Raw genomic sequence first — 25891 nt, forward strand, 5'->3', positions numbered from 1 at the left:
TCGGGAATCAACCCAAATGTGATGACTGCAACAGTGAAACACGAAGAACATAGTACAGTTGTGTACACTTACCATAAATGTAGATGTTCGAGTGTATTCACTGTTGCAGTCCTGGTTACCCTCCCTCCAGCCCCCTGATTGTCTTTGCTTTCACCTGTCCTTTTTGGTTTGGCATGTCTTTAATTGTGTTTGCTTTTTGCTGGGGGTGTTCCACACCATATAATTGCATCCTATTGTGGGGGCACCTGACATCTGGGGCAAGAAAAACTGATGTAATGGCATCGGCTGCATGTTTTTTACCCCTGACGACCTGACATCATGGAAGAAACGACAGCATCCAACGCAGAAATCCCAAGACTCTGGTATTCAGGCTGGCTGAGGGCTTTACCTGCAGGCAGATAACCCAAATGTGTTGACTGCAACAGTGAATACACTCTAACATCCACATTTATGGTAAGTGTACACAACTGTACTTTAGTATCCCCCATGTGAAGTTAACTAAACCAGTCTGCTCTGCAGACCATAAATAAATCCAACCTGGTTGTGGAAAAGATGACATCCACCTAAATTCAAAACATTATTACTTGAGAATGGGGGGGGGGGTTTGGTTTACCACTGCTGCTGCTTCATAAGGAAATTGGCACATTTCAATTTCCCAGCACCATCCTGAGATAGATAACATTTTGTCTTCTTTTTTTCCCGTTTCCTTTCCTGAAGTTAAGAAGCTGTGGGATAGGTGCCTGGCATCCAAACTGCTACCACCTGCCAGTTACTGAGGAGAGCTTAGTTTGTCATTGACCAGCCGGAAAAAGGGTCCTTCGGCTGCTTAAAGTCAGTTTCATGCAACATGTTATTTTCATTCATTTTAGTATTCCGTCATTATGAAGATTTGATTTCAAAAACAGCAGCATTTGGGCAGTAACTGTTTTTACATTACAATATGCTAGTGCCTATTTTTAAAAGCCCTTTTTTTCTGCGCTGTGGTAATTTATAGGTTCATATGAGGATACTGGGCTATTGGCCCTAGGGCCTATATAAGCCTAGCCAAAAATGTACCCTGGCTTTCGCCACCCAAGAAAATTATTTTCCTGTGCCCCTGTCGAGCAGAGCCACAGAAGTGATCCCTGGGATGAATTTCCTATCTCCCATCCAATCATCAAGATTTTTATTGAGTGCTAATGAGGAGCTCTGTTTGACATAGATATGTAGTCTGTTCCAGAGTATAGGAAGTCTCTGGGACAGGAATCTATCCCTCCAGCATGTTCTGTTTATTGTGGTAACAAGGTTTAGGTCCCTAGAGCGTGTAGTTCGGAGGGAGTGGGATTTCTTTAAATGGAGCATGTCCAACAGCTCTGGGTTTGACATAGCTTTGTATGTTAGGCAGAGATTGCCTCTGAGTTGGCGATATCCGACGGAGTAAAGCTGGAGTTTTTTTGAGACTGTCTGCATAGGGCATCTGTTTCAGGCCAGTAATCCTCTTTGTGAGGTATTTCTGTGGCCTTTCCAGTTGTTGTAGATCTCTTGTGAGGTACATACCAAAAGGAGCGTTGTACTCTATAATGGGTCTAATGAGTGATGAGTAGAGGGGAACAATGACCTCTTTTTTTCTGGATGAGAAACTTTTTGTGATGAGGTGAGCCACGTAGAAGGATTTCCTGACCACTGTGGCGATGTGATTATCAAAGGAGAGACTACTGTCCACCTGTGTCTCAAGGTCTCATCACATTTTTGGCGTTAAGTAGACTACCAGCTATGTGGTAGTTCATGGGTGCAAAGTTTTTACCAAAGGGGATGACAATACACTTTTTGGCATTGAGCTTCAGGCCATGGCTTTGACACCAGGCATCTGTCTCAGTGAGGCCCTTTTGTAGTATGTCCACAGCGTTAGGAGTTTCGATTATGGCTCCTAGTTTGCAGTCATCTACAAACTTTGTTAGCCAAAGACCTTCTGTGTTAGCCTGTACTTCAGAGAAGTAGATACCAAACAAGAGAGGACCCAGGACTGAACCCTGTGGTACTCCACTTGTCACTGGTCTGAAGTCGGATTTGGAGTCTTCTGCTACTTTCACAGTGTGGGTTCTGTCCGTGAGCCAGTTGGCAACCCATCTTGTGACATAGGGATTTATAGTTTAGTGAGCTTATCTATAATTCCAGAGTGGGGGATGGTGTTGAAAGCCTTGGCGAGATCTAGATAAGCTGTGTGAACCACCTTACCCTCATCTATGGCTTTGGTGACTGCTTCAAAGAAGTCAATCAGGTTTAGGAGACATGATCTGCCTTTTACAAATCCGAACTGGGTAGGGTCCAGAGTTTGGAGATTACCAATGTCTTTGTGTTCCATGATGATACGTTCCATGGCCTTACAGACCAGGCTCATTAGGCTAATGGGGCGGTAGTTCCCGGGGTCCGTCGTGGTGCGCCATTTAGTGGGCACAAAGCCTGAGGTGAGGCTATGACTGAACATGGTACTTAGGGTGCCAGTTCATTCTCTAGTTTATGTAGAATGCAGCCTGGGATATTGTCAGGTCCCATGGATGCTGTGTTCTTGGCTTTGGAGAGTGTGTTTTTTACCTGTGCAGCCATGATTACAGGAAGTTTGCTTTCTTCCAGTATAGAGGTGGGCCCTCTAGGGGGTGAGAGGGGGGTAAAGTTAGCACTGAACCTATCTGCCAAGATGTTGGCAATATCAGTTGGTTCTGTATATTTAGTGCCATTGTGCTGTAACTCAGAGCAGATCTAAGTGTTGCCATTGAGATTCTTGACATAGCTATAGAATGCTTTGTGGTTGTCTTTAGAGTCAGTGGCAATTTTGTTTTCGTAACTAGCTTTGGAGGATTTTATGAGGGATCTCAGCTTCTTACTGAGGTTGAATAGGACGTTCCTCCAATCATGGGTTTTTACTCTTTTTTTGCAACAGTTTCTTTCTTCTGTTGTAGAGTTTGTTTATGGCAGAGGACCACCAGATTGGCTTCCTTTTTTTGGAGGATAGCATCTTGGTTCTTTTAGGGATAGCATGATCCATGCACTCGTGTAAGTGCTTATAAAGTGCATTTGTGTAGGATTCAGCAGTCATAACTACTGTCTGTCTGCATGGATGTCATGAAGTTTGCCACTTCTGTCTTAAGAAATGTGAAGTTGGCTTTGGAGAAGTTTTTTACGGTGGTTTCCCTAATTGGGAGTGGGGGCGGGATGTGGATGTCTAGGGTGATTAGCTTGTGGTCGAATCTGACCAACGAGGAATTGACCTCTGGTGTGGAACACCAGTTGCCCATGTTGGTAATGACCAGGTCTAGGATATTACTGCCCCTGGTGGGGGTGTGAATAAGTTGATCCAAGGCATTGGAATTTATGAATTCCAGAAAACGTTGAGCAAAAGAGTTGGTACATGAGTAGTTTTCCTAGTTAATGGTGGGGTAGTTGAAATCGCCCATTATTAGGGTGTTAGGTTGTACCCTAATACTTTCCAGTGTATCAAGAAATGAGGAGTGGAATCCTGGGGCATGGTGGGGGGTCTGTAGCAAGCTACAGTTTGGATTGCAGTCTTGCCTAGAGTTAGTTGCACTTGGATAATCTCGGATGCATTATGCTGTTCAACTAGCCTGGAGGTGTGGCTATCTTTAATGAATATGGACACGCCTCCACCCTTTAGTGCTTCATTCCAGGTTAGGTCGCCGAAAGGTGTGGTATGAATTATAACCTGGGTAATGCAGGGGTGCTCTCTGGAGCTTTGAACCAGGTCTGTGTCACTGCAGAGATATCGATGTTCTCCATTTTAAGAAGTGCCTCGAGTGAGTGCATTTTGAGGTTTAGACTTCTAGCATTGAGTAGCATTACCCTCAGATTTTGCTTGCTTGTACCTGTTACGGTGGTGAATTTGTCATTTGAACCTTGCCTAAAAAAGGCACTATAGGGGTGGCAAGAGCCTTAGCCAGTATCCAAAATCACAAGGGCAACAAGTGCAAGCCATCTCTGGCAAAGCATCGTGGTCTGTCGATCATGTCGTCCCAGGCAGACAAATACTGGATCCCCTTAGAATGACACCAGAAGCTTACCCAATTGTTGAAGTCAATCATTTCGTCCTTGTACTGTGGCATCATTCTGGGTGATGGCAGGATGCTACTCAGGGCCAGGGTCATACCTGCCTGGGCTACAAGATCGGAGAGCTCCTCCATGTCTCTCTTCATGTAGTCCAGGGAGGTACGTCTCAGGTCATTCACACCAACATGGACAATGACAGTGTCATATTTGTACTTGTTGTGGAGTGATCTGAGTGCGTGCATTATGTGGCGGATCCTGGCACCTGACAGGCAGCTGACAGTAACTTTCTCCTTGTTTAGTCTGGTGAGTGGAACATCAGTGTGCCTGACTATAGAGTCACCTATGACTAGAGTGTTGGGTATGTTGTTATGTTTTATGGGCTGTGGCTGAGTGGCACACTGAGTTTGTAAGCTGTGTGTCATTTGGGTTGTGTTGGGAGGTGGAGTTTGCTTGAGTTTCTACTTTGGATGTCCCTGATGCTTGAGCAGGTTTTTATTGAGAGCCTCCGCGAATGTGTGTGTGTGTTTTGTGTTTCTGTGTATGTTTTAGTGGTGTAGGTTTTGAGGGGCTATGTGATGAGTGTGGTGTGGTGCAAGTGTTTACCTTCTCCTTTTAACTGTCTAGTCCAGTCTTGGGTGAAGAGAGCTTTGCTTCCAATTTGGCAATATAAGTGCATCTCTCACAAGTTGTAGTGTTGGTTGGTAGGAGGAGAGGGTTGTCTGTGTACATGAGGCAGTTGCTGCATTGCCCCAAGATGCCCAGATTCATCAGGTAGACAGGAGAAATCACCGGGAGCTGACCCTTAGACATGCTTGGATAGGTGCTTATTTATTAAGTATAAAAACTGCTTTCCTCTAGACTAAGAACAGCATCTGAAGCTGGTCTGACTGGATCACCCTTGTTGAGAGACGGGGACACCACTATTGTTTCTGGTTTGATTTGCTATTGATTGCATATCAGCATTAACTTTTATTGGCATGTGTGCTCTTTTTGTCTGCTGTAAACTTGCTATGTTTGCAGGCATTGTGGCTCTACTGTGCTGGGCTGTAACAAAGCCAAGCTGTTTTCAACTGTGCTGCCAGGTTTGACTTCAAAAACAGTCCAACAATATCTAAGAAGTAGCCTTTTTATATTTAAGACATTAGAATGTGCTACTGCTGATTTAAACACCCTGTTTTGTGCTCTGGCAGTTTCCTCATTAGAGAAGGACTTAGTCCTGTTCTTTTTTGGCATTAATTACTATTGCTTACATAGTGGTGTAAACTTTTATTGGCCTGGGTGCTCATGTGTTTTGCTTTAAACTTGTCATGTTTGTAAAAAGCATTGATTTATCTTGCTAGTCTGTGATGCAACCAACTAACCCTGGAACTGTGCTGCTGGATTTGACTAGAACAGTCCCACAACTTTTGGGAAATGATGCATTTAATGCAGCAAATCTGCAGAGAGTACAGCTCTGTAATGGAGTGCATACGACAGCAACAAAAATTTGTCTGGTTAACTGTCTTGTCCTCATAACCCATTTCCAGGATGCTAGTGTGCACCTGTACCTCACTACGTCTGGCAGCAGTTTGCAGCACCTTCTGTCTGCTAGTGATTTTGGACTTGCATTGCTCATTGTTCCCTGCTGTGTGTGTCTCATGTGGCTGATTGATTACTTTCCTACTATACTGCAACCTTGCTGCGCTGTTTATTTACTGCCGTACTATATTGTGGCCTTGCTGTGATGGTATCACACACCTTGCTGCATCACGTCTACTTTCTGTACTGCATTTATTACTGGAGCATCCATGCCTGCTGTAGGTGCATTGAGCATTTTGTTATGGCAGCTGTGCCTATTAAACTTAGCATCTCTTGTATCATTTCATGCATTGTATTGTCTGCCTTGTAGAATCTAGTGACATTTTGTCTGTTGTATTAGCCTCCACATGAAGTTTTGCAGATGTGTGTCTACAGCATCTGGGTTATTGTGCTGTGACATGTATGCTTACTGCCCAGTTGTACACTGGTAACTTGGTACAGCATTACCACTGCTTTGTAAAATTCCTGCCTGCCGGTCAGGCACTCGCATGCTGTAAACACATCAAATACTGTTAGTTTATTGTGCTGTGCATCCATGCCCAATGTTTAGCTGATCCTTATAATAATGGATTTACATTGTTCTTTACTCTCTTGAAGTATATTGGACTCCTCTTCCATGATGTCAGTTCGTCAGGGGTGTAAAACATGCAGCCGATGCCATTTTCTTTAGTCTTTCTTGCCGCGCGGTGCCCGAAGCAGAAGCAGTTTGCAAGTGCCGATCGGCAGACTCCTGAAATTTTCACATTCAAGTTTCAAAACCGAAGTCTTCAATTAAAGCTAAGTACCCCGTTAGGGAAACTTTTTCTTGCTCCTTACCGATGTCAGTAAAAGTTAATAATCGCATTACTTGTGGGAAGCACATACCTCATAAGGATTTTCATTTGTACTGTATTCCTTGCCTCGGCCCAGATCATAACGTGCGTTGCTGTCGGTTTTGTGTTAGATTTAACCAACGCACTATTAAGCGTCAGTATATCTTTGCTTCAAAATATTTTTTAAACAGATTTAATTACCCTGAAATGTCATCGGATAGCAATCTGACTACTGGAGTTCACAAAAAACGCAAAGAAAAGGACAGAGACAGGCCGTCGAGGTCCAAAACCAATGATGAAGCTTCTCCTAAGCCAGTCGCTGGTTCGCCAGTACTCAATGAGGCACTTTCGCAGCCCCTGATACCCACTACTTTCGAGTCGCAGGCCTCTACCGAGACCTATGTGGAGTTCAGCATGCCGCGAGATTCTCAGAGTATTGTACCCGTGGATGTCTCTCCCTCGAATGGGTCCGGAGCCGCTGAGCAGGCACCGGCTTCTGAGGGTGTTTTCAGGCCTCAGCATTTCTATATAAAACCGACGCCAGCTTCATAAACAAAGACAAAAGCAACTTTTAAGGCTAAAAAACAGATGCATGAGCCACATGCTCAGGCCTCTATGCCCAAAAAAAACAGATGATCAAAATGTTGAAGACTTAATTACCTTGATCAGGGGTTCCCAACCCCCCCCGATAAGAGGCCTAGGCAAGACACTGATTATGAATCTTCAGATCAGGTTTCTGTTTCTTCTGATTCCTCTTCTGATCAAGAATTTTCTATACCACCCTATGAGGATTCAGATGCAGAGGAATCCATCCCATCTGCATCTCCTCCTGAAGATTATTCTTTTGGAGAAACCTTGCATACTTTGAGGGAACATTTTCATTGAGAGAGTCAGGATTTCTCAGAATCAAAAAAGAGGCTTAGGGATTTCCTTCTTCCTCAACATAGGCCCCTGTATTAGACATTGTTGATGATGTGTTTTCGGAATCAAGCATGGCTCCAGATTCCCTACCTCCAGCTCCTAGTAAGCCAGACAGATATTACAGGGTTCCTGACTCCCACAAATTTTTATTCAAAAATCCTGCTGCTGACCCTGAAACTATCTCACAGGGTCCCAAAGGTGTAAAGGCCTCAACAGCTAAGAATCCTACCTCCTCTGATAGAGATTCCAGGGCACTGGATAGATGGGGAAAGAAGGTTTATACGTCTGCAACTTTGGCAATTAAGGCCTTAAACTGCCAGTTTCATATGCTTAAATATCAACAGCATGTTATGGGATTATTGAAACAGAAAATTATGTTGATTTCTGAATGTGTGGAAAATAAAGGATTACAGGAATTATTGCATGCAGCAGAACAGGTTGGAAAGCTTACTTTGCAATGCGGTTTTCATTCCTTGGAGATTTCCTGCAGGGCCGCAGTTACTGGATCTGTGATTAGAAGGCATGCCTGGCTCAAGGAGCAAAATCTGCCTGATCATGTTAAAGCTAAATTGTTGGATGCACCTTTACGGCATGATACTGTGTTTGGTAATAAGGCAGAAGAGGTTTTAAAGAAAATGGAAGACAAAGCTAAGTCTATGCAAACTGTAAAAGACTTCTTACAAGTGCAGCCACCAAGATTCAGTAGACACTGACCTACAAAAAATTGGCCCTTTCCTCTGTCCGACAGAGCCTCATGGGACAAATCCAGGCACTCAAAAGTCTCTAGATACCAATCACAGGGTTCTTACAGGTCAAAGCAACGGGGTGCCTCTACCTCCAAATCTGGAGGAAACAAAGCACAACCATACAGTAAACAGTCTCAATGACTTCCCTCTGCCATCACCATGCACTTATTTTTTGGCAGCCCCCTTAGGGGGAAAATTAGCACTTCATGCTCAAAATTGGCAGTTAATAACCCAGGACAAGTGGGTATTAAACATAGTATCCCAGGGATATAGATTTCATTTCCATACCTTGCCAATTCCAAACGGTTGGCCAGATCTGCCACAAAATCAACGGGCAGAGGCACAGAAACAAGTTACGTCCCTCATGGCTATGGGAGCTATTCAACCAGTGCCAGAACAGGAAAAAGGGCAAGGGTTTTAATCAAGACTGTTCCTGGTACCCAGAAAAGATAATGCCTGGCGCTCTGTACTGGATTTATCGATTTTGACCACATTCTTGGACATCCCAAAATTCAAAATTCTGACTTTGCAACAGCTTCTGCCCATGCTGGGCAAAAACACTTGGCTAGTGACTCTAGACTTAAAAGAGGCATACCTGCATATCCCAATAAGGGAGTCATGCAGAAGATACCTCCGCTTCAAGGCTGGTTTTATGCATTACCAATTCTCTGCAAGACAAATTCTGCAGGCTTTGGAGTTCATGGCATACTGCATTCTACTAATTCCATATGCAAGACTGCATATGAGGAAACTGCAGTGGTATCTCAAAAGTTTATGCAGTCAACATTGTCACAGTCTGGAAACAATGATTCCTCTCATTGCCTGCCTACAACAGGAGCTTCCTTGATGGGCAGAGACATGTCACGAGAACATGGGACGGTCTTTCACTCTACCCCCTGCCACCCAAACCCTAACTACAGACGCATCCGACTATGCTTGGGGGGCCCACCTGGTGGGGAGATGCATTCAGGGCATTTGGAGCCCAAAACAAATGCATCTGCATATCAACCAGAAAGAGATGTTAGCTGTTCAGAATGCCCTGACAGCCTTCAAGGACTTACTTCATCCAGGACAACTACTGATAAAGACGGACAACACCATGGTTATGTGGTACATAAACAAGCAGGGGGGTACACATTCCTACCCCCATTGCAGACTAGCCATGGTATTGTGGGACACAGCCTTGACTTAACAAGTACATCTTCAAGCTCAATTCCTGTCAGGAAAACAAAATACTCTGGCAGACGACCTAAGCAGAAATCTTATGGACCCTCACGAGTGGAAACTGGATCCACAAGTCTTCAGCATGATAACAGAGAAATGGGGGAGTCCGGACATAGATCTGTTTGCCTGTCCCCAGAATTATCAACTGGACAAATTCTGCACAAGGACTTATCACAGACAAGCATGGAAAGTGAATGCCCTATCCTTCAGTTGGAAAAACCTATCAGTCTACGCCTTTCCTCCTCCGCCTCTTCTTCCCAAGGTCTTACTAAAGGTCAGACAGGAAAAAACAAAAATGATCTTAATTGCCTCGGACTAGCCTCGCCAGCACTGGTACCCAATTCTAAGGAATATGTCTCAACTCCCTCCTTGGTACTTACCTCAAATACCTCATCTACTGTCTCAGCAGAGCAATCAAATTCTGCACAATCAGCTCCAAACTCTGAACCTGGCAGCATGGCTGATCATGTAATTATTCAAACAACACCTCTCAGTAAATCTGTGATGGATGTCATTTTGGAAGCCAGAAGGCCTAGTACTAGAAAATCTTATGCTGATAAATGGAAGAGATTCTGTGCTTGGAACCAAGCACAAGGGACAGACACAGCAAAGCCAAATATTCCTCAGATTTTACAATACTTGACTGAGATGCTTGACAAGGGTCTATCTTTTTCATCAATAAAAATCCATGCCTCTGCCATCTCGGCTCATTACAACACAGAGCCTCCCATCTTTTCTCATCCTCTGCTAAAACAGTATCTTAGAGGGGCCAAAAATTTAAGGCCTCCCAGAAGATCACCAACTCCTGCATGGGACCTCAATTTTGTGTTAGAAAAGCTCACCCTGCCTCCATTTGAACCAGCAGCTACTGCGGATATAACATTTTTATCTTGGAAAACAGCTTTCCTTCTGGCAATCACTTCAGCAAGAAGAGTTTCAGAACTACAGGCCCTCATGGCTGTGGAGCCTTTTATTACATTTTACCCGGATAGGGTGTCCCTCAGGACCGATCTTTCCTTTATGCCTAAGGTGGTATCCAGTGTGGCTCTTAACCAAACTATTCACTTGCCAACTTTTTATCCAAATCATTCTTGGACGTACATAGACAACTAAGATTCTACTTAAAACAGGACCAAATCTCTAAGAAAGTCTGAGCAGCTACTGGTGGCATTTGCTGCAGGATCAGAGGGGAAGGCTATTTCAAAGCAGACTATTTCAAAGTGGATAAGCCACTGCATTCGTTTCTGCTATTTGCATCATGATAAACCTGTGCCCAAGGGAATCGGGTCACATTCCACCAGGGCTGCATCTACCTCAGCAGCTTTTCTCAGAGGAGTACCAACCAAAGACATTCTAGAAGCGAGCTCTGTTCATACTTTTACAAAGCATTATCACTTGCCTCTCTTTAAGTCCAGGGCAGGCTTTGCCACTGTAGTTCTGCAAGGCCTTATAGCCGCTCTTAATGCTATTTAGCTCCAGCCTCCCATCCATAGCTTTGGGATTCTACCAAGATGTAATGACTGCAACAGTGAAACATGAAGAACATAGTACAGTTGTGTACACTTACCATAAATGTAGATGTTTGAGTGTATTCACTGTTGCAGTCCGGGTTACCCACCCGCCATCCCCCTTTTTTTGTAAAACTTCTCTTTCCGTCACTATATTGTACAGCCTTTGCGGTGTATTTGCTTTTAGATGAAGGTAAAGTTTATGTTGCTATAATTGCATTTATATATGTGTGTATATATATATATATATATATATATATATATATATATATATATTTTTTTTTTTTTTTTGCTCCCCATTTGGGGGGGGCACCTGACATCTGAGGCAAGTAAAACTAAAGAAAATGGCATCGGCTGCATGTTTTATACCCCTGACGATCTGACGTCATGGAAGGGGAGACCGCAACCGATGCGGGACCCAAGACTTTGATATTCAGGCCAACTGAGGGCAACCTGCCAGCAGATTAGTCAAATGTGATGACTGCAACAGTGAATGCACTCGAACATCTACATTTATGGTAAGTGTACACAACTGTACTCTCTGCATTGAGCTATGTTAAGTAGCAGTGTGTTATACAGGAATGTATTGCATTGTATTGTGCTACCTTTTACAGAGGTGCACTGTTTTGCACTGTCCTACATCAGTTTTCACTGTCGCATTGTGTCACACAGCTACTTTGCTATATTGTACTGCGTTAGTGTTTCATGCACTTTTTTCACTGCTTTACTGTCCCTTTAGATGCTAGAATCTACCACATCACCAAATCAGTCAAGTCCTTTCACCCCAAGTACGACTATCACATGAACGTTGTTCACGCAGATGTGAATGACTTGTGATGCAGCCCCTTAGACTGTATGAAGAAGGGCATAATGGAGCCCTCTGTGGCTGTAAAGAAACTAGCCCTGAGCAGCATCCTGCCTTTACCAAGGATTATGCAGTAATATAATAAGTAAAAGGTGATTGACTTTAATAATTGGCTTACTTGTTCCTGTCATTTTGAGGAGGCCCAATGGGGTTCAGATTAGAGGGAAGTGGAAACAGTCCCACCTGTTTTGTCAATGATTTTGTGTACCTATCTCATCAGGGCTTTCAGCTACTGGCTAAGACTTTCTTCATACAGTCTAAGGGGGTGCATCACAAGTCATTCACACCTGTGGGAACAACAGTGTCAGCATAAGCAGGTTGTCAACGCTGTAATTCCACAGTGGCAGGTACTGCTGTAGTGCTGCTCAATGCTACAAGTCTAAAAAAGAAATGCCCTCCCTCAAGGTCTTTCTAACTCTGGAAAACATTGATGTCTGTGCTATCACTGAAGCCAGCACCTATTCTGGCTTACAAGTACAGAGCAGTAATGCTGATGGTGTATCTATCTTTATCCAGACTGGCTGACCACAACAGTGACCTTGTAGACCTTCATCATATAATATCAGTAAGCAAGATCTCATAACACATCTTGGCCAGCTATAGAATCCCATCCATGACACTTGCAAATCACAAAACATACTTTACAAAATGGTGGTCCCTCTCAGTTAATGTAAGCACCATCTTTTTAGGAGACTTTACCTCTCTGATATGGTAGGAGGAAGAGTAGGAAAGGTGGAAAAAAATAAACTGAAGGGACAGGTAAGACAGTTGATGAGAGTGGCAGAAAATGAGAACCGTAGTTTCACTCTGGCACGGAAATGGAAGTATCTGGGGAGGGTCTTTATTCTGAGGATGAAGAGACTTTGATGGTGAATGTGAACATTATGTTAATGTAGTATTGTAGAGTCACAAGGGGTTCCTGTGTTGGCTAGTATTTTTTATGGGCAAAAGACATTTATGACAAATGAATTCATAAGACTTTGATCCTTAAGTGACTATATCCATTTAGGGTTTGGGCTAGTCTTGGCTTATTAAATTTAATAATCAAGGGAGTGCTTTATTGGGATTTTAGGTATAGGGAGTACTTTATTGGTATTTTAGGTATAGGGAGCACTTTATTGGTATTTTAGGTATAGGGAGTACTTTATTGGTATTTTAGGTATAGGGAGTACTTTATTGGTATTTTAGGTATAGGGAGTACTTTATTGGTATTTTAAGTATAGGGAGCACTTTATTGGTATTTTAGGTATAGGGAGCACTTTATTGGTATTTTAGGTATAGGGAGTACTTTATTGGTATTTTAGGTATAGGGAGTACTTTATTGGTATTTTAAGTATAGGGAGCACTTTATTGGTATTTTAGGTATAGGGAGTACTTTATTGGTATTTTAGGTATAGGGAGTACTTTATTGGTATTTTAGGTATAGGGAGTACTTTATTGGTATTTTAGGTATAGTCTTTGTACAAAGAAAACAGAGAAAATAACATGATTTCATTGAGTAAGAAAGTTTTGTGGTGATAGGTTTTGCTTTTATAGGATCATAGGAGGTTACTAGACTATTGTTCCTGAGGCCCTTATAAGCCTAGCCAAGAGTTTAGCCCAAGTTTAGACAAGTCAGCACCCAAGCAGGGACACAGGTAAAATCCCAGCAGTGTATTTTCTGTTTCCCATCCAGTTATTCAGGTTGCGCTTAAAAAGGGATATTGACGTACTCTGCTTGACGTGGAGATGGAGTCTGTTCCACAGATGGGGGGAGTCTCTGGGACACAAATCTGTCCCACCAAGTCCTATTGATATCACAGACCAGGTTGAGGTTGCAAGTACGGGTTGCTGGAGTGGAGGTTGACTTCGGATATGCAGCAGTCCCATCATGGCGGTGTCTTGAGATTGCTTTATATGCCAAACAGAGGTCACGACTGAGGAGTCTGTATGAAACTGAGTAGAGGGATAGGGCTTTTAGCCTGTCTGTGTAGGGTAGATATTTGAGGCCCTGGATTCTCCTGGTGAGGAACCTCTGTGGTCTTTCCAGCTGCTGCATGTGCTTTGCGAGGTAAATGCCGAAGGGGGCATTGTACTCAATAACTGGCCTTATAAGGGAAGAATACAGGTATGTTATGACCTCTTTGTCCCTGGATGCGATACCTTTACTTATGAGGTGGGCCATGTAGAAACTTTTCCGTACAACAGAAGCAACATGGTTGTCAAAAGTCAGGTTGCTATCAACCTGGGTACCCAAATCCCTCACCAGTGATTGTATACTTAGGACATTGTTATTAATGTGATAATATGTGGGGATCGCATTCTCCCCAAAGGGGATGATGATGCATTTTTTGGAATTCAGCTTGAGGCCATGTTTCTGGCACCAATCATTTGTTTGGGTGAGACCCTCTTGGAGGTCGTCCACATCACTTGGGGAATTGATGACTGCGCCCAACTTGCAGTCATCTGCAAACTTAGTCAGCCATAGTCTACTGGTTTTGGCCTGCTCCTCAGAGAAGTGTATCCCAAATAACAGAGGCCCCAGGACCGATCCCTGGGGTATGCTACTTGTTACGGGTCGACTGCTTGAGGTGGCTTCCCCTATTTTGATTAGGTGTGTTCTATCAGTGAGCCAGTTTGCTACCCATCTGGTAACATTGATGCCTAGTTGAGAGAGTTTATCTACTATGCCCGAGTGGGGAATAGTGTAGAAGCCTTTGGCCCGGTCAAGGTAGACAGTGTGCACTGTCTTTCCCTTATCCATGACTTTGGTATCTCAAAGACGTGGACCAGCTTTAACAGACATGACCTCCCTTTAACAAAGCTAAACTGTGTGGAGTCGAGTGTTTGGAGGTTCCCAATGTCTCTGTTAATGAGGTCCATGATAATCCATTCCATGGCCTTACAGATCAGGCTAGTTAGGCTGATGGGTCTATAATTTCCCGGATCGGTGGATGCTCCACCTTTGTGTAAAGAGATGACAGTGGCTGTCCTCCACTCAGGCTTTGGTTGGATAGGGTGCCTAATGGTGCTGCAGGTTCATGTAGGATGCAGTCTGAATCACACTGGTAGGCAGTTCCTTGGCAGAGATTGCATGATATGGAGGCAGCGATGCGTGATGATGGTTATAGCATGGTAGAGGGGTTGTTTACAGTGAGTAGTTAGGGATACTGGTACAGCTTTTGCATTTCACAAGTTTGTGTATTGGTCTTTTCCTTTATAAAATTCAATAAAAGTATGTAGTAAAATAAAGGAGACATATCCTGACTATACCGGGGCAGAGACAGGTCAATTTTAAAGTATGAATTCCTTGGCAGTGCAGGACAAGACAGGAAACAGACATCAGAGTCTGGTTGCTAGCTTAGATCCTTATTCTTTCTGGCCAGAACTGTTGACATGATGTGATGGCGTCCACCTTTCACTTGTCAGACCCATCCTGTAAATTAGACTGTGTTCTTTATTTTTGGTGTGAAGAGACTTTTCATGTCTCCACAGTTTGCAGATGGCCTTGACCTAACTCGGGCCCCTGTGCGATTTGGGACCCAGTTATTTTATGGATTACATTGTATGTTTTGGGTATCTTTACATATTGTGACCTTGTAGAAAACAGAACTAGTGCCCAGCATTAACTTTTTAAACATTTCTTCCGGTTCTTTCCGTTTTCTTACCCACCTTTGAAGACCCCATCCAACCTTATTTTCATGAATCTCAGGCATGCCACTCCCCTTTTCAAGCCTACTGGTATTACAGCTCTGGTCTTTCTTTGACAAAACTTTTATTGGTGGCCATTTCCTATTGTGAAAGAATTTGGGAGCTTCATACGCTTAACTATAAGGAACCATAGTCTTTCATATGATCTGGTGTCCTTTGAGTTCATATTTACTTCCGAAATTGCCATGGAGTTTGGTAAATCAGTTCAAATGCTTTTTTTTTTTTTCAAATGCAGAATCAGAGAGAGACAGAGAAAAAAAAATCCTACTTTAAAGGCTTGAAATTCACAGCACCATCTCATGTTTTATTTCACTATTGTACTTGAGTTCAGCAAAAAGCAGCATTTGTTTGTCACCTTTGCTCAGGGAGAGGAGAGGCTTGCAGGAGTTGCGGGCACAATTTCCAAGCAGACTGCTAGTTGTATTGCATTGTGCCATCAAGTGAATCATCCTGTGTGAAATGCTGTTGTCAAAGACTGCTCCACTAAGAACATGGCTGATTCTGTTTCATACCTGAAGAATGTGTTCATTGTGGACATTTAATCTGTGGCCACTTGTCATCAGTTCAGGCCATCACCAAGCATTATTGCTTGGGCTGTGAGTCCTGCAGTCGAGGCTTCTTTTTCACTTTTTTTACTGAATTTGATGTTTGTTGCTCTTCTGCTGTGCTTGTTTTCTAACTCAAGCCTCCACTGAGGTTTCATTTTCACTGCTTGGGATTCTTCCCAACAGTTATTTATTGCAGAAGCCCCGCCCCAGTCCAGGATTGAGATGTGTACTCATCATTTTAGCTGATCCATAAGGAAAACCTCCTACAGTGATTGTTTGTTACCTGCATCCCATCCCGCCATCTGCATGGTCTATAGATGAAGTCTAGTATAAGATGAAAATTGTATCAGTATATCCTTGTATGTTACTGTTTGTTTCTTAGTTTGTGCTTGCTCAGTAGTTTTGGGTTGAAGTGAGTAACAAAGATGTTATCACATGTTTCCCTCACTTGAGATAATTTAATACATTCAAAATATCAACGGTTCAGAGATTCAAAACCCAAAACATCAAACCTCAAAAAAAAAAAAAAAAAAATTTACAAACATTTTTTGATAGCCCCCTGTATCCCCCAACCCAGAAACCCCAACTCTCAACTCCCTGAAGTAATGAAACCCAGTAAAAAGCTGGCACATTGCTATGAACGTTCAACCAAAGGATGTTCAACATTTTTATCCATCAACTAAATAAATGATTCCCTAGGAGGCATATACAATGGCAGAAACAGGGGTGAGGGGAGAAAAAAGTAGCTGAGCTAAGAATTTTAGAATTTATTGTAGAAAATTTTATTTTTTATTGATTAATCATAGAAAAAAAACAGTCATCCTTCCAGAAGTCACCAGTTGTCCATTGTGGGGGGGGGGGTGTGCTTATATAACTCTTCTCAAAGCTGCCCTAGTGTAGCATGCACTGCCTTCTGTTTGCAGTAAAGATAACCAAATTTTGACTATCATCCCAGCATTCAGGGATTAACTGAGGCAGAGACTGCAGCAGCTGGAGTCCAGCTTTCTTTCCTCTAGAGGACAGTTGGGGACCTGTCACTGTTGATCACCCCAGCAGAGATTGGAAGTACAGCAAGAGCTGTGATCATTCTGCCTTTGTACGTAGGGAGATATACACACACACACACACACACACACACACACACACACACACACACACACACACACACACACACACACACACACACACACACACACACACACACACACACACTGATGCCACTACATGCTTGTGTCCTAAGATCAAGGAAGGGCAAGAGAAAATACAAGTCCCAGTGTGGACAGCAGAATCATACCATCCCAAAAAGTTTTAGTGTGGACAGCAGAATCATACCATCTCAGAAAGTTGTAGTGTGGACAGCAGAATCCAGAACACCCCAGAAAGTTTTAGTGTGGACAGCAGAATCATACCATCTCAGAAGGTCCTAGTGTGGACACCAGAATCATACCATCCCAGAAAGTTGTAGTGTGGACAGCAGAATCCAGACCACCCCAGGAAGTTTTAGTGTGGACAGCAGAATCATACCATCCCAGAAGGTCCTAGTGTGGACACCAGAATCATACCATCCTAGAAAGTCCTAGTGTGGACACCAGAATCATACCATCCCAGAAAGTCCTAGTGTGGACACCAGAATCATACCATCCCAGAAGGTCCTAGTGTGGACACCAGAATCATACCATCCCAGAAGGTCCTAGTGTGGACACCAGAATCATACCATCCTAGAAAGTCCTAGTGTGGACACCAGAATCATACCATCCTAGAAAGTCCCAGTGTGGACACCAGAATCATACCATCCCAGAAAGTTGTAGTGTGGACAGCAGAATCCAGACCACCCCATAAAGTTTTAGTGTGGACAGCAGAATCATACCATCCTAGAAAGTCCTAGTGTGGACACCAGAATCATACCATCCCAGAAGGTCCTAGTGTGGACACCAGAATCATACCATCCCAGAAAGTCCTAGTGTGGACACCAGAATCATATCATCCCAGAAAGTCCTAGTGTGGACACCAGAATCATACCATCCCAGAAAGTCCTAGTGTGGACACCAGAATCATACCATCCCAGAAAGTCCTAGTGTGGACACCAGAATCATACCATCCCAGAAAGTCCTAGTGTGGACACCAGAATCATACCATCCCAGAAAGTCCTAGTGTGGACAGCAGAATCCTACCATCCCAGAAAGTCCTAGTGTTTTTTCCCCATTTGCTTGACACTGGTGGTACGTTTTTCCTTGGGCAGAGTTTCCCTTCTTGCATCAGGACATTAATTGTATTTTCAGATGAAAAGAGCAGGAACAGTGAATGTACCAGACTTGACCATGAGAGGCAGCATATCTCTGAAGTGCAAAACAAATGTATATTTATTAGGTCACTTTAATTTAGACCAACACTCATCCACTGGTGAAAATGAGAAATAAATGTAGGAAGGTGCACATGGCAGCTGGTCTCCTTAGACTGTGTTCACAGTGCAGTCTTTCTTTTGTTGGTCTTGCCTTTCCATGGTTGTGAAGTTTTAATTCTGCTGTTAAACATTTGTGCAGCCCTAGGTAAACCCATGCATGTAGCTACTGTGCAGTATTTTAGTTCGAACATTGCTTCACCTCAGTAAAACGCTTCCTGTTCAGGAGTCAGTACTAATGTTAATGTTAAGTACCATGAACAGTACTGCATCTTAACGTATGTATGTATGAGGTATTTTGGTGAAGTACTGTGCACAGTACTGCATCATAATGTATGTATGTATGAGGTAGTTTGGTAAAGTACTGTGCACAGTACTGCATCTTAACGTATGTATGTATGAGGTATTTTGGTAAAGTACTGTGCACAGTACTGCATCATAACGTATGTATGTATGAGGTATTTTGGTAAAGTACTGTGCACAGTACTGCATCTTTATGTATGTATGAGGTATTTTGGTAAAGTACTGTGCATAGTATTGCATCTTAGCGTATGTATGTATGAGGTATTTTGGTAAAGTACTGTATCTTAACGTATGTATGTATGAGGTATTTTGGTAAAGTACTGTGCACAGTACTGCATAAGTACTGTGAACAGTACTGCATCTTAACGTATGTATGTATGAGGTATTTTGGTAAAAGGTATTTTGGTAAAGTACTGTATCTTAACGTATGTATGTATGTATGAGGTATTTTGGTAAAGTACTGTGCACAGTACTGCATCTTAACGTATGTATGTATGAGGTATTTTGGTAAAGTACTGTGCACAGTACTGCATCTTAACGTATGTATGTATGAGGTATTTTGGTAAAGTACTGTGCACAGTACTGCATCTTAACGTATGTATGTATGAGGTATTTTGGTAAAGTACTGTGCACAGTACTGCATCTTAACGTATGTATGTATGAGGTATTTTGGTAAAGTACTGTGCACAGTACTGTATCTTAACTTATGTATGTATGCGGTATTTTGGTAAAGTACTGTGCACAGTACTGCATCTTAACGTATGTATGTATGAGATATTTTGGTGAAGTACTGTGCACAGTACTGCATCTTAATGTATGTATGTATGTATGAGGTATTTTGGTAAAGTACTGTGCATAGTACTGCATCTTAATGTATGTATGGATGAGGTATTTTGGTAATTACTGTGCCCAGTACTGCACCTTAACGTATGTATGTATGAGGTATTTTGGAAAAGTACTGTGCACAGTACTGCATCTTAACGTATGTATGTATGAGGTATTTTGGTAAAGTACTGCATCTTAACGTATGTATGTGTGAGATATTTTGGTAAAGTACTGTGCACAGTACTGCATCTTAACGTATGTATGTATGAGGTATTTTGGTAAAGTACTGTGCACAGTACTGCATCTTAACATATGAGGTATTTTGGTAATGTAATGTGCACAGTACTGTATCTTAACTTATGTATGTGTGAGGTATTTTGGTAAAGTACTGTGTACAGTACTGCATCTTAACGTATGTATGTATGAGGTATTTTGGTAAAGGACTGTGAACAGTACTGCATCTTAACATATGTATGTATGAGGTATTTTGGTAAAGTACTGTGCACAGTACTGCATCTTAATGTATGTACGAGGTATTCTGGTAAAGTACTGTGCACAGTACTGCATCTTAACATATGTACGTATGAGGTATTTTGGTAAAGTACTGTGCACAGTACTGCATCTTAACGTATGTATGAGGTATTTTGTTAATGTACTGTGCACAGTACTACATCTTAACGTATGTATGTATGGGGTATTTTGGTAAAGTACTGTGCACAGTACTGCATCTTAACGTATGTATGTATGAGGTATTTTGGTAAAGTACGGTATCTTAACGTATGTATGTATGAGGTATTTTGGTAATGTAATGTGCACAGTACTGTATCTTAACTTATGTATGTGTGAGGTATTTTGGTAAAGTACTGTGTACAGTACTGCATCTTAACGTATGTATGTATGAGGTATTTTGGTAAAGTACTGTGCACAGTACTGTATCTTAACGTATGTATGAGGTATTTTGGAAAAGTACTGTGCACAGTACTGCATCTTAACGTATGTATGTATGAGGTATTTTGGTAAAGTGCTGCATCTTAACGTATGTATGTATGAGATATTTTGGTAAAGTACTGTGCACAGTACTGCATCTTAACGTATGTATGTATGAGGTATTTTGGTAAAGTACTGTGCACAGTACTGCATCTTAACATAGGAGGTATTTTGGTAATGTAATGTGCACAGTACTGTATCTTAACTTATGTATGTGTGAGGTATTTTGGTAAAGTACTGTGTACAGTACTGCATCTTAACATATGTATGTATGAGGTATTTTGGTAAAGTACTGTGCACAGTTCTGCATCATAATGTATGTATGTATGAGGTATTTTGGTAAAGGACTGTGAAGAGTACTGCATCTTAACATATGTATGTATGAGGTATTTCGGTAAAGTACTGTGCAAGTACTGCATCTTAATGTATGTACGAGGTATTCTGGTAAAGTACTGTGCACAGTACTGCATCTTAACATATGTACATATGAGGTATTTTGGTAAAGTACTGTGCACAGTACTGCATCTTAACGTATGTATGAGGTATTTTGTTAATGTACTGTGGCACAGTACTACATCTTAACGTATGTATGTATGGGGTATTTTGGTAAAGTACTGTGCACAGTACTGCATCTTAATGTATGTATGTATGTATGAGGTATTTTGGTAAAGTACTGTATCTTAACGTATGTATGTATGAGGTATTTTGGTAATGTAATGTGCACAGTACTGTATCTTAACTTATGTATGTGTGAGGTATTTTGGTAAAGTACTGTGTACAGTACTGCATCTTAACGTATGTATGTATGAGGTATTTTGGTAAAGTACTGTGCACAGTACTGTATCTTAACGTATGTATGTATGAGGTATTTTGGTAAAGTACTGTGCACAGTACTGCATCTTAACGTATGTATGTATGAGGTATTTTGGTGCTGAGCAGTTATAGAAGTTCAGCTCAGACAAGCAGCTGGCTCATCAGTGAGCTCCGAGCGGTAGAGAATTTAGACACTCAGCAGTCGGGGTAAGCACCGAGCGGTAGAGAATTTAGACACTCAGCAGTCGGGGTAAGCACCGAGCGGTAGAGAATTTAGACACTCAGCAGTCGGGGTAAGCACCAAGCGGTAGAGAATTTAGACACTCAGCAGTCGGGGTAAGCACCGAGCGGTAGAGAATTTAGACTCAGCAGTTGGGGTAAGCACCGAGTGGTAGAGAATTTAGTCACTCAGCAGTCGGGGTAAGCACCGAGCGGTAGAGAATTTAGACGCTCAGCAGTCGGGGTAAACACCGAGCGGTAGAGAATTTAGACTCTCAGCAGTCGGGGTAATCACCGAACGGTAGAGAATTTAGACACTCTGCAGTCTGGGGTAAGCACCGAGCGGTAGAGAATTTAGACACTCGGCAGTCGGGGTAAGCACTTCATTTTCATGCTTATGATGAAGCATTCTGAAAAGTTGTTTAAATTCATTAAGTTTTTCCATTTTTGTATAAATGTTTCTTGCTTCTCCCACAGAGGCTGTTTTAAGGTACTCTTCAGTCTGGAATACAAACTCACGAAATTGCCATGAGGCTCAGGCTGTTATTGAAGTCTTTCTGAAACATGAAATTCCAGAGACACTTTTGAAGTTCGGTGGAATCAAAGCAGCTTTGGAAGGTCTTATTCCATACACAGGTGCATTCAGAGGTTTTAAGATACAGTTCATTACCATTGTAGCTCTCCACTAAGAATTATTTTGGTAACCATTGTTTGAAATTATCTTCTTTTTAAGATCGTCAGCTACAGAATGGTTGTTGTAGGGCAGAGAAAGCATTTTTTTGCGCAACTCTTGCTAGTTGACTTCTTTATGACATTACTGCAGTTTTCAGACTTTGCTGGTATTTTGAATTTACTTAGAGCTCTGTTTATATGCATTGACTTCACTATGTATTACAAAGCCATTAGGCATTGTTAGAATCACAGAAATATAAAAGGAAACTCTTGTTTAGGATTCAAACTCAAAATATCCTGCATTCCATGGTGGTGTCACTGCAGACAGACTTCAGCACACTAATTCAAGCTCACTGGAAACCAAGGTGAAAGCCAGGGTTTTAGTTTGACTTGATTTGGTGCATATAGAAAAAGTCCTACATCCAAGCTAGCCCATTGTTTGCACACGTATACCATACAGTAATGTCATGGTTTGTGTATTGTGGAGTGTGGCCTCTTTCATCTCTGAACTCAGTTCTGGTTTGGTTCACGATGTGTTAGTTGCTTTCTGAATGGAACAACTTTTGTCTGTGAAGACAGTAAGTCTCGTACTGGCATGCTTGTAGAGAAGTAATCATGTCATTTCAACTTATAGTTGGTCAGCATTATAAAGTCAGTCAGAGGCATCAAAAAAAAAGATCCTGCTTATTTTTAATCTCAAACATTTCATGCTCTTAAAGGCCATCTCCAGGGTCTTTAAATGCATGTATACATTATACATTGCATATGTTCTTTTTCGTTATGGCAACTGTATTTCAGTGCAACAGTACAGGAGTTACTACAGAAGGAACTCTTCAAGTTCTTTTAACTCTTTACAATATTCATTGCTACCAGCATTGGTGTGTAACAGAAGTAGTAGGTTTTCTTGTGCTGATTACTACTGTGGTATGTATAGGGTGTCTTGCCCATATCTTTCATTATCCCTGGCACTGGTGGTTCTCTCTTCTTCATGATGAAGTGCGTTGCAATGATTTTCTTTAAAGATACTTGTAGCACTGACACAGCCTCCCCCAATTTCATTACAGACGTGCTTAGGGTTGAAAAGATTGCACTTGTAGTAAAGCGAGGTTTTCCATGTTGATAAGCTTGCCCAAGTTATTTCAAGGTAGTGCCTTCTTTAAAGCATACATATAATTAATGTACCATCGATATAAGGTGAGCAGATTATGCCATTTCAGGAATGCATGACAGTGACTATGTTTTTCAGGATATTTAAGTTATTTTAAATGTTTAAAATGAAGGAATGTGACAACTGATTGATGGTAGAATGAGACTAAACTGAATACGGTGCTCTGCAAATGCATGTGCTCTCCGTCATGTCTGTTAAATTTGGTTGACTTCTTTGAGACAGTCACCAAAGCAATGGACGAGGGGAAGACTGTGCACACCACCTACCTTGATCTGGCCAAAGCCTTCAGTACTATTCCTCATTTGGGTATGATAGATAAACTCTCTCTCTTAGGCATCAGTCCATATGTTACCAGATGGGTAAAGAGCTGGCTCACTGATGGAACACTCCTAGTCAAAATAGGGGAAGCCACCTCAAGCAGTAGACCCGTAATGAGTGGTGTACCCCAGGGATCAGTCTTGGGGCCTCTGTTGTTTGGGATATACTTTTCTGAGGTGCAGGCCAAAACCAATGGACTATGGCTAACCGGATTTGCAAATGACTGCAAGCTGGGCACTGTCATCAATTCCCCTAGTGATGTGGACATCCTCCAAGAGGGTCTCACCCAAACAAATGACTGGTGCCAGAAACATGGCCTCAAATTGAATGCCAAAAAATGCATCATCATCTCTTTTGGGAGTCTGATATCCCCACAAATGATTACATTATTAACAAAGTACTAAGCATGTAATCAGTTATGAGCACCTTGGGCACACAGGTTGATAGCAAACTGACTTTTGACCATCATAGTGCCTCCACTGGTGCAGAAAGCTTTCTACATGGCCCACCTCATTAGTAAGGGCATCTCATCCAGAGGCAAGGAGGTTATAACATCCCTGTATTCTTCCCTTATAAGGCTCATTATTGAGTACAATGCCCCTTTCGGCATGTACCTCACAAAGCACATGCAGCAGCTGGAGAAACCACAGAGGTTCCTCACCAGGAGAATCCAAGGCCTCAAACATCTACCCTACACAGATAGGCTAAAAGCCCTGCCCCTCTACTCAGTCTCATACAGACTCCTCAGGGGTGACCTCTGTCTGGCATACAAAGACTGTGTGTGAAAAATGTCTATGGAGATAACTATCCAACCCCAGAAAGCCAACAAACAAAGACAAATAGTAAATGCTTAATGTTTTACTTATTCACTGACATACTTTTGCTATGGCTTGTAAATACGATTGTTGTCAAATGTTTTTATGTTAGTATTTTTTCTTTGTATTGTTATGTGCATTTCTTACTTATTGTCTTTGTCATTGTAGCCTTTGTGCCTGAAAAGGGTCCCAGGACCACTTCACTTACCTGGTTAGTAAAGTATAAATAAATACAGACTAGACAAACATGGGAGGGGGTGTATCAGGATAATTTTGGAACTAGTAAAGCACTTTTTATTCCTTCATTATTCATGAGAAAAAAATGCCACTGAAGGAATTGGGAAATAGACACACTTACACTTTGGAGTCCTTTTCCTTAAAAGTATTAGTAGCTGTCAGCTATACGTGTTACAGCAAGGACCATTTACTGCAGTGAGAGTTTCCACACCTCAGGATGAGTGTGTGAGGGAGGGTCTTCACTTCCTTTAGAACTACAAAAGAATCCCTTTACAAAAGTCTGCAAATAAATGAGGTGCACTCAAGGAAACCTAGAAGCAGCTGTGTTACAAAAGGTATGTTAGATGACAGTGCTTCACAATCCTATCATTCTGTCTTAATGGCATGAGAAAACAGCACTACTTCCTTATGTCTAGCATGACCTGTATAAAGAGGACATGAAGTGTATTCTGGGAAGAATGAAAGAAAGCAAGAAAACAAGATCATATTACCAGGGCAGGCCCTATTGGCCACCATTTTGTGTGAAACCTCATTAAAATTGTAAAAGAACCACTTGGAGTGATTTTGAGGCATTAGAACAGCTCAGAAAAAGATACAAAGATACAATGAAAAAAAACATTTTTTTAGTTCTAAGCTGGAGTTTTCCTTTAAATTTTACATTTCCCTCAGCAAAGAATGCTCAGAACTCTCAAGATTGTCAGCAATGATAAAAACAGCTAACAACTTTATAGATGTATGAAGGAATCTGTAAATTTCACTCAAATCAGTGGATCAGAATGTATAGAATTCCCTTGCCCAACTGCCTTCAGCTGCTGACTTTGTCTCACACTTAGAGCATTTGCTAATAAAAAAATATGTTTGTAGATGCAAGAAGCTTAGAATGTTCATGACTTTCTTCCTTTTGTGTTATTTCTAAGCCAATTTCTTTGCAAATAAATGCTTGTATCTTAATCCAAGGACATGAATCTAGACATCATCCCTTGTAAAAACAAAGGAAATTATCATTTTAATTCCACATATAATATAATCAGTACATATTTGCACCCCTTCCCACTCCATCAGCCCAATTAATATTGCAGCATATTAACTTACACTTGCTTATGTCTAGCCTTCCTTCTCTTGTTATATTGTAAAATCTGTATTTCTTACTAGTAAAAAAAACCTGCTGTACAATAAAGCATGCAGTTTATATCATGAAATGTTTTA

The 25891-nt window shown here is 41.8% G+C and overlaps 1 protein-coding gene across 1 annotated transcript in view; it reads left to right on the plus strand.

Moving 5' to 3' along the window:
• Positions 1-25891, plus strand: part of TBL3 (transducin beta like 3) — an 825158-nt gene that overhangs the window by 715418 nt on the left and 83849 nt on the right. The window contains exon 21 of the mRNA XM_044089118.1: positions 21953-22111. Within this exon, the coding sequence (XP_043945053.1) occupies positions 21953-22111 (159 nt within the window). The remainder of the gene's footprint in view (positions 1-21952; positions 22112-25891) is intronic.

Source organism: Protopterus annectens, chromosome 12.part0, assembly GCF_019279795.1.
Source record: "Protopterus annectens isolate FY-2018-M chromosome 12.part0, PAN1.0, whole genome shotgun sequence".
NCBI classification, from domain to species: Eukaryota; Metazoa; Chordata; order Ceratodontiformes; family Protopteridae; genus Protopterus; species Protopterus annectens.